Source organism: Buceros rhinoceros, unplaced genomic scaffold (assembly GCF_000710305.1).
Source record: "Buceros rhinoceros silvestris isolate BGI_N320 unplaced genomic scaffold, ASM71030v1 scaffold24875, whole genome shotgun sequence".
NCBI lineage: Eukaryota > Metazoa > Chordata > Aves > Bucerotiformes > Bucerotidae > Buceros > Buceros rhinoceros.
This window is the reverse complement of record NW_010411510.1, coordinates 1-10,191: the sequence shown is the minus strand read 5'-3', so window position 1 is coordinate 10,191 and position 10,191 is coordinate 1. Positions and strand designations below refer to the sequence as shown.

Below are 10,191 nucleotides of genomic sequence, written 5' to 3'. Positions count from 1 at the left end.
TGAAAAAGAGGACTAGCATCCCCAAATTCAGACAGATGGTAGAGTATTCACTTTATTTTTTCATTTCTGATAAAAATGAGCAGTAACCACTAAATACACGGCAGAGGGAGAATTCTCTTTAGGGTTCAAGAAAACTAAGGTGTTAATGTGGCTCATAAAAGCATGTAGTTTTAACTTGCCATGCTGTACAGCTATGTCAAGTTTAAGCTTAATACGGTTTGCAAACTAGCCGCAAGAACTGGACACAAAGGTATTTAATCCATAGGAGTTTTGGCTGCCCCAGACACATTTTAAATGCATAGAACTCGCTCCTGCAGAAGCTGCAGTCCGGCTTTTATTCAAGGCCTGTAACAACTCTGCTGCAGATAAAGGGTCAAAATGATCTTAAACTGACAGCACATGCTGGTTGACGATGGGTGCATTGCACAAGTGTTGTAAAAACTCAGTATCCCAGTTTGCTCCTGGGCACACTACGGTGACAGATTCTCCTTGAAGCAGAAAACAGCATCTAGTAAGTTTCCTGTAATCTTAATTTGTACATTTGTGAAACCGTATTTATCCAGTAGCTGTTTATATTCTGAGCCACTTCTTTGCTTGCCTTCAGTCATACTGAGGGACTGTAGTACCGCTCTAGGAGGGTGTGTCTTCTGTTCATCAAGCACAATTTCTGCCACTAGCAAGGCACTTCCTGCATTTCCGAAACAACCAAAAGTGATTTAGTAAAGTATTTCTAGCATCAAGTTTTTAGTGGTTTTGTTCAGAGACAGTTATATAGGTCCCTCAGACTAGTGTTTTAATGGTCTTCAGTGGAAATCAGTGACAGAACCTTACTTTCAGTAATCTCTTCCAGGAAGCAACCGTTTAATTGTTAAAAGGAAGGCAGAGTTCAGAGCACTTCCGCTTCAATGAAGTTCAGATCACTTCCTGACTGTGCTCTTAAACTCAGTCTTGTTTCCATTTGAACCAAGCAACTCCTCTACACATCTGTCATATTCCAATCTTTGCATAACAAGATTAAGATAGTCACCCACAACTTTCTTTCATAATTTACACAGGATTATGCTTTATGGACTAGATCTAATTTTGAATGCTCTCCTATGAAACAAACTTCATAGCTACAGTTAAACCTGCTGGATTAAAGAATCAGTTGATCTTAGCAGTGAGGCTTTTATGCTTTTTGTCTTCTCCTCTGATGTTTTATACTGTCCAAATATGAGTCAACACTGTGCCCTGGCAGCCAAAAGGGCCAGCCATGTCCTGGGGTACATCAAGCACAGCATAGCTAGCTGGTTGAGGGAGGTGCTTGTCCCACCCTACAGCGTACTGGTTCATCCTCACCTTGAGTGCTGTGTGCAGTTTTGGGTGCCTCGATATAAGAACAACAAACTATGAGTGTTTTGTCTAGAGTAGGGTGACCAAGATGGTGAAAGGCCTTGAGGGCAAGACTTATGAGGTCACTTGGTTGTACACCTTGGAGAACAGAAGGCTGAGGGGAGACCTCATTCTGTCTACAAATTCCTCAAGGAGGGCAGCAAAGGAAGAGCTGCTGTACTATCAGTGATAGGACATGAGGAAATAGCTGCATCAGGGGAAATTCAGATTGGACATTAGGAAGAGGCTTTTCACTGAGAGGGTGGTCGGAGACTGGAACAGGCTCCCCAGGAAAGCGGTCATGGCTCCAAGCCTGTCAGAATTCAAAGAGTGTCTGGATGATGCTCTTGGTCATATGGTTTACTTTTAGGTAGTCCTGTGAGAAGCACAGAGTCGGACTTGATGATCCTTATGGGTCCCTTCCAAATCAAGATGTATTATGATTCTGTGATTCAAATGTTGGAGAAAGTAGAAAAAGCTAAATATTTCTCAGGAAATCTGTGCATAAAGTAGTGCTGAACTCATTTACTATATTCTGGGCACTACTGAGATAGCAAAATGAGAGCAAAGCAAACTGCTGCTTCTTGATTAACCTAAAGGAACTTTTGTTAGACTACTTGTATGTATGGAAATAAGCACATGTTTATTTCTCTTTGATGATACAGGGCTTAGTAAGAAAGACTGGACATGTCAGAGATAGAGGAAATGACATGGTTGTATGTGAAACCTGCAACTTAATAAGGGCTTATTTTATACAGTTTTATTCACAGCTTGTTTCCTTTTTTTCTTAGTAGGTATTACCACTTGCAAGCATAGACATTTAAGCAAAGGCTACTATGATTGGACAGAAAAATATTATTTTTTAATATTAACGATTACTCACTATGTGAATGCATTAACATGCATCTTTAAGCCCACAAGATGAGAAAACTTACCTGGTTTGCAAACAGCTGATATCTTGCTTAACAGCACATGTATCTTTTCATCAGGCCAGTCATGAAGAACACGTGAAAGGATGTAAAGATCTGCTTCTGGAAGGCTATCCTTGAAAAAGTCACCTGATGGAAAGCAGAGTTAGTACATTCCTACAGAAACCACAGAGTACATTCCTACAAAATGAAATTAAAATATTGTGGAGGAACTAGGAGCTTCAAGCAGAGGTAAAGAAAGAAACAGGAATGAACAGGTATAGGTATGCACTGATTTGCAGGTAAGGAAAGCACAGGTAAAGGGAAAAGCAGACCCCAGGCAAGAATTCTGTAACGTATAAAAATGAAGAGAAAGCCTAAAGCAAGGAAGGAGACAAAGTCCTTTGTAGACACCATGTTGATCTTCCCTAGAAAAGAAAAGCTTAAGACAAGAACATGCAGCCTCTGCTCCCAGTGGTACTCAGAAATTACTAATTCATACTTCCTTGTTTACCCACATTCTCCAACTGCAGCCAGTTTATATCCCCACAAGCTTGAGGAACACAATGTCCCCATTTAGCATGGGTGAGCCTACATTGCCTTGGACTGACATGTTTGCAGTTGGATAGTGTTAACACACTGTTTTCTGCCACAAAAGCCTCCTGCGTAACAGAAGTAAACAAACGATCACATTACATATACCTGATACAAACGTCACTGAAGCTGTGTATTGTCCTGATGGCTGAAAGGAAGAGGTGTTTGCAATGACTTCTGGAAGGTCAAATACTGTGACTTTGAGATTTGGGTATATTTGTACTAATTCATGAGCCAGAGCACCAGTGCAACCTGTTGAAAGTTTTAAAAAGTCAGATCAACTCTTTTCTCACAGCATTTACAGACATTTTTAAAGGTGAGGCTGTATATAACATTAAAATAGAGACATCAAATCAGCATTAGAGGTGGACAATCAGTTCCAAAATTAACATGGGCAATAGCACTTCCTGGTGGACAGAGCAATGTTTTATAGCTTGGGGAATGCAGGCGTGACTCCTTAGTGTCATAGAATTGCTAATATGACCTTTGATACCAGTATCTCAAGGGTGTTTTTGAGGGTAGAAGAACATTAATGAAAGGGCAAGGACTTGTAATTTGTGGATGAAGAGCACTGGAATTATTTCTCATTTAAAAAGCATGATTTGTTAATAATGCAATTAACAAATACTGCCCAGCATGGTAAAGGATAGGGATGGTAAAGTCTTAGAGTCTTTGTGCATGTGGCAAAGGTTGCACTAGTATTGTGATAATTCCTCTGATATGCTGCCCAACTCCCCAGGCACTAAGTATTCTTTCCTCAGTATATTATCCCTGTGAAATAACATTCCCTGGGCAACTCCAAGCACAGAGCAAAAAAGGACACTAAGAAGATTTTCTTCAGGTATATCATTTGTCTTCAATATTTTGGTAGTCTTTTCGGATATTCATAATTAAAACTGCACACAAACCAAAACAATTCTAAAAGAATCAAAACTTCATGTTTTGATGCAGTGCATCATTTTCTAGCAGTGCAGCGTTTCAAGTTTGACATGCCAATATAGAGGGATTAAGAAATGAATCCTTCATTGCTTTTGAAAACATGGACATGCCAAAGGATAACATTGGCACAGTGGAAAATGAAGCTCCCAGCCCAATTTTCTATTATAGAATCACAGAATCATTTTGGCTGGAAGAGACCTTTAAAATCATTGAGTCCAACCATTCCCCCTGCACTGCCAGGGTCCCTAAACCATGTCCCTCAGCACCACATCTACACGTCTTTTAAACGCTTCCAGGGATGGGGACTCCACCACTGTCCTGCGCAGCCTGTTCCAATGCTTGACCACCCTTTTTTCAAATATTCAACCTAAATCTCCCCTGGTGCAACTTGAGGCTGTTCCTTCTCATCCTATCACTTATTCTTTGGAGAAGAGACCAAACCCCCACCCCTCCTTTCACGTAGTTAAAGACTGATAAGGTCTTCTCCTCAGCCTCCTTTTTTAGCCTCCAGGCTGAACAACCCCTGTTCCCTTAGCAGCTCCTCATAGCACTCGATATCTAAACCCTTCATCAGCTTCATTGCCTTTCTTTGGACACGTTCCAGCACCTCAGCATCATTCCTGAAGTGAGGGGCCCAAAACTGGACACAGTACTCAAGGTGCAGCCTCACCAGTGCCAAGTACAGGGTGACAATCATTTTCCTGCTCCTGCTGGCCACACTATTGCTGATACAAGCCAGGATGCCATTGGCCGCCTTGGCCACCTGGGCTCATTGCTGACTCATTCAGCCAAGTCAACCAACACCCCCAGGTCCTTTTTCACTGGGCAGCTTTCCAGCCACTCCTCCCCAAGCCCGTAGAGTTGCAGAGGGTTGTTGTGACAATCAGCTGAGCCACAAAACAACTTGTTTTCTGTATTGAGCTGTGTCAGTATATAACTGATTGTAACAAATATTCACATACTTCAAACTACTCAAGTACCATTTAAAAACCTCTCCTTTCAGTTAACTGCACTCAGTTCTTTTATTCTGACCCTACAACACCAGAAAAAGAACAGTAAATAGTATTACTTCAGTTCTAGTAAAATATGTACATATGTTTTAAGTAATAAAATACAAAACTGAAATCAAGCTTTTCGCTTTACTTTGTATATAAGTTCAATTATAGGCAGTACCTCCTAAATCACAAGCAGATTTAAACTGTGAAAGATCAAAGGCTGTAGCCACATCTCTCGCTGTCAGGTGGGCAATGCTGTGCATGGCAGCCATAAAACGTTGCTTTGCCTCCTGGCTGTGATAATAGTCCTTAAAAGAGGAAACAATGAAAAAACCTTCAATTACTGTGCCTTTACGTAACTACATGTAAAACCAAGGCAGTAGGTTCACACCATTCACGTAAGAATTGTAAAATTAAATGATCAATTAAAAATGCCATTAAATAGTTGGTCACCCAAGTCTTTCACTGTTTCACTGAAGTAATAAGCAGATTTTTGCATCCTCTCAAAAATTCTGGTCACACAGGCATCTTTTATTGTGCATTTCAAAGGACATACACTTGGCTGGTTTGAATTCTTGATGTCCCAAGGGCTGTTATATTCAACACTTTTGCCCACTGAAGCTGGGGCAGCATAGCAGGAAGAAGGTATAATCTGAAATGTGCTTTTTAAAGAAATACCATGCCTTTGATATATATTTACTAACACATCTGCTCCACAGCAAGATGCCTCCAGACTTTAACCTGTTTGAAAAGACAGACTGAGTTTATTTCAGTTCCTCTTCTTGGTATACTCACAAATTGCTTTCATTTAATTCTGACATTTATTCTCCCACAATAAGAAAATAACTAGATGATCAGACCATAACTTAAACCAGAAACAAAGCTCATACTGGGTTTTTTGATTAGGTGAGATGCAAATATTCAGTACCAGAGCCTCATGCCTTTACCTTTGAAATGACACATAAGTATGAATCCCTTTATGTCTCACTTTCACAGATTTCAACAGTTATGTCTGGCTTTACAGCTACAATGAAGTGGAAGTATCTCCAGGCTATGGTATGTATAGTGCCACAGACAGCCCACATACTCTGCTTGGACATACTATCCTGCACACATAGGAGCCCAGGCCTGAACTGGGAGTGACGCCTGTCACAACCATCACCCAAGCAAACTCAGTCTGGTAATCTAGATATTCAAAGGATGAGATCCCGTTCACCTACATTAAAATGCTTAACTTGCACATGAACTTAAGTATTTACTGCAGTATCTATCCTAAAGCCAAGTATCTAAACTCCCTTTAGAAGACCCTTTGAAGGATTGCTAAAGGAGGTTCTGTCTACCAGTAATCTAGACACTAACATTAGGCTAACAGGATCTTCTTAAACTTGCATCAACTGTATATGAGGGGTGTAGACACATCCTTTAGGAGATGGCTTCATCAGCATCTCAAAGTACAAATTAAGAACCTCAAGATGCAGTCTGATAAGAGCACATGTGGTAAGGTACTACATGATGTTATAAAAAGGCCACATGAATTGAACAGGCTATTAAACAGGCGCACAGGTTGTTCTGGGAATGTTAAACTGGACAGGCAACGATGGCCAGAGAATTTTCATCAGCAGTCGAATTTCTCAGTATGTTCTGTGATTGCTCCAGCACTTCAGGGAACAGAAGTCTGGGACTAGTGAGTTGCATTGTGTTTCCACCATTTCTGAGACCAGCCAACCTTCAACAGCTCAGTATCCATTTGCCCCTAGACAAGTTCTGGGCTCCTCACAGCTAGTTTTGATACTTAGAAGCATTTCGCATTACCTTAAATAAATCTTCTGCTTTCTTTTCAAAGGCTCGATGGTTCTGCCTGCTGCCTTCTTTGACTGCAGACTCCAAGTTTGTGAAGAGAGGCCAAAGGTGGTCATTAGAGTGGATAATATAGCTATGAAGTGAGCACTCGCCATCTGAGGTCAGGTAGGTATTTGCTGAATCTGTATTAGTGTAACCTTATGGGAAGAAAACAATTGTAACAGCCTTTGTTCCAGTATTTTACAACTGTCAATTTTACAATTGAAAACCTGAAGGCGTGTTTTCCAGCACAGCTGTTAAATAGCTAGCAAACCCTTATCTTAGGAGCGCAGTATTTTTTGTGAAAGATTTCCATGAAGTAATTCTAAAGGTCTTCTCATTCTCACAGAAGCAGGTACTTTGTTTATAAAAAGAATTGAGATGCTGGAAGATACAGCTAGGCATTGATTTTTTAATTTTTTTTGTTGTTTTAAACAGAGTACCTCAGTTAGACACCTAATATTCAATGGAGAGTACTCAAAAGTTCCTCATTCTTGACTGCATTTTTGTTTAGATTATGGCTTCTCCTTCCCCTAAATTCAGGCTTTCTCCAGTATGTTTTGTCTCCCTTCGTGGTTTTCTCCTCTAACAGAGTTGGAAGCCTCCTTTATTTCCTTTTCTTGGCACTTGACCGTTTCAAGTCTTACTATGAAAAACTTGTAACTACATAGTGTGGACTGAAAAAGTTTATTCTAATACTGACTCCCTTATCTACATACACCTTCAAGCACTGTTTCAGTTAGATGCACTAAAATTTAAGTTGTTGTCCATGAAGAGGGACACTTTCCAGAGCTCTTCTCCTTAAAACACTGATTCTCTGCTGGAAATTGTGACTCTGCATTGCTGCAGCAGGGAATGGAATTTGATCCTTATTTTAGATAGAATCATAGAATCATTTAGGCTGGAAAAGACCTTTAGGATCATTCAGTCAAACCATTAACCTAACGCTACTAAGACTACCACTAAACCACGTCCCTCAGCACCACACCTGTATGTCTTTTAAAAGCCTCCAGGGACGGTGACTACACCACCTCCCTGGGCAGCCTGTTCCAATGCTTCACAACCCTTCCTGTAAAGAAGTTTTTCCTAATGTCCAGCCTATATCTCTCCTGGTGCAACTTGATGCTGTTTGCTCTTGTCCTATTGCTTGTTAGTAGGGAGAACAGACCAACACCCGGCTCGCTACAACCTCCTTTCGGGTAGTTGTAGAGAGCAGTAGGGTCTTCTCCTCAGCCTCCTTTTCTCCAGGCTAAACAACCCCAGATCCCTCAGCCGCTCCTCATAGGACTTGTTTTCTAAACCCTGCACCAGCTTCATTGCCCTTCTCTGGACACATTCCAACAGCTCAACATCTTTCTTGTAATGAGGGGCCCAAAACTGAGAACAGTGTTTGAGGTGTGAACTCACCAGTGCTGAGTTCAGAGGAACAGCTTTCTAGCCACTTGTCTCAAAGCCCGTAGCATTGTTTGGGGTTGTTATGACCCAAGAGCAGATGATATATCTGTGCTATTATGCTGCTCCCTGAACCTGCCAATGCAACTTTTTTTTAGAAATCTGGTCCGTACTATGTCCAGAGAGCAAAAGCCATCTAAGGATTCCTTAAATGAGACCTGAATGTGTTCTTTAAATAAAACCTGCCTCCAAATGAAGCAATTCCAGCTACTAATAATGAAAGCAAAGAAGCATCAATCCATTCCCCTTTCCCTCAAATCCAAGTTACCCACAATATCAAGTCAAACCCTGTGACCTTCCAAGTACCTCTTCGAGTCTGCATGACTTTCAATACTATATGCAGTTGCGGGGAGGAGAAATTAAGTACCTTGTGGTGTTTTCTCCAGTAATCCAAGAGCAGCACATGCATCAAGGAGTCTTTCTGTTCCACTCACAGAGGTTCCAATCTCATTTGCAATATCCACAGCCTTCAGTGGACCTTTATCTTTCAGATGATCAAATATCTTCAGCTTAGAGGCTACAAACAGAGCCTACATGTAGGAAAAAAAATTGTTAGCATGCTGTGTTTAAAAGACTGCAATCAAGAAACAAAAAGAACTATGCCTTTTGTCTAGAATTATTCTATGCAACTACTGTTCTTTAAGAAGTGCAGTGCAACATAACAGAACTAAAAATTGCTATGATATGTCTCCTTCCCTCTCAGAGGGTTTCACTATCCTAGCCAAGTAACAGAATTTTGAACAGAGGTGTTTGGGCGAGAAGGGAACTCACAATATTTTGGAACGTAAGCTACAGATTTTGTAAGAAGACCACCTCTTTTCTCAGATATTTACCATAACCCCATCTATAAGGCTGATCCATCAGGTCAAACATTCTTAAGTATCTGAACCAATGCCAAAAGATCAAATTAAATTTGATTTACTGGAAAGCTCCGCTAAGGGAGTGTAACAACTTTGGTTGCTATAATACTGGCTTTGTTTAATAAAAAATAAGGAAAAAAAGAGTGTAAAACTTCAGAGCACAACTGTACTGCATGTACAACTTAACAGGACACATACATACGGAAGGGGGAAGAGAGAACAGCAAGTGCCTGATGGTGAAGAAAAACCCATGGGCAAGGCAGCTGTCTAAGCTGAAAAACTTAACTGAACTTGTAGAGAGATATGCTAACCAAACGAGGCAGGAAAGTTAATGAAATGTGGAAATATATATCTCTCCATTTGGAATTAATTTGCAATTCTGCAGTTTCAGTATTCTGAAATAGTTAAAACACCTACAACCAAGGAACTTATGTAGAGCTCAAGAGTAGAAGTACGCACGGTAACCACAGAATCCACTTCTTTGCAACTGCAGGCAACTCTAATGTACTTAAAAATCAAAGGCAGTCAAGAACAATGGACTGACATTCTGTTTAATAAAAATCAAATGCAGAAACAGATATTAACTTCAAGAGGAAGGTCTGCTACTGTGTGTCTGTATATTCCATCTTCTCCATCCTCTTTTTACAGTTTCCTTGGTTATTCTAATAAGAATGTGTAGCTGAAATTTATTATAATCTACGCTTTCACAATACTGAGCCAACTGCATCTAGTCTACAACCATCTGGCTTCCAACACTTGCCCCATCTTTGGATTGATACCACCTGGAAACTGTAAGAACAGGAAAGAAAAGGGGATAGGGCCAAAAACTTGGCTGATCCAAATCGTTCTTTCTACCATTCTGTAATTCTCAGTTTAAGGAAGTGTCCCGGGTTCAACAAGGAGGAACCGGATGCTCTCATGTTGTCTGGCTTTCTTCTTCCCAGAGAGCTGTTGTTCTCCCAAGCTTCCGGGAAGGAGAACACGCCTCCTTGAATGAAGTCATAAAAGGGGGCGTGCGAGAAGTCTCGACGCCATTTTGCCATCTTGCTTTCCCCCTCTCTGCTATATCTGCCCTCCTCCCTATCTCGTCCGTGCTCTGTGGCTCTATCAGATATGCCGTGGAGGACTCCTGTAAGCTTACGCCCTTGGACTGGAAACCTTTATCAAGGAGAGAAAGACACGTCCAGGGCCTGCTAGTTCCCTGAAGCAGTATAAGACTCCTTCTGCAACATG

The 10,191-nt window shown here is 40.9% G+C and overlaps 1 protein-coding gene across 1 annotated transcript; it reads right to left on the bottom strand.

Moving 5' to 3' along the window:
* Nucleotides 1-470: 470 nt before the first annotated feature.
* On the bottom strand, nucleotides 471-10,129 carry LOC104488289 (N-acetylserotonin O-methyltransferase-like protein; the record flags this gene model as incomplete). The annotated part of the gene is made up of 7 exons (XM_010136050.1): nucleotides 471-688; nucleotides 2,307-2,429; nucleotides 2,982-3,125; nucleotides 4,986-5,115; nucleotides 6,620-6,804; nucleotides 8,466-8,628; nucleotides 10,100-10,129. Coding segments are annotated over 7 exons (993 nt in total), but the record flags the coding sequence as incomplete, so codon positions are not given.
* Between the last annotated feature and the right edge of the window lie 62 nt (nucleotides 10,130-10,191).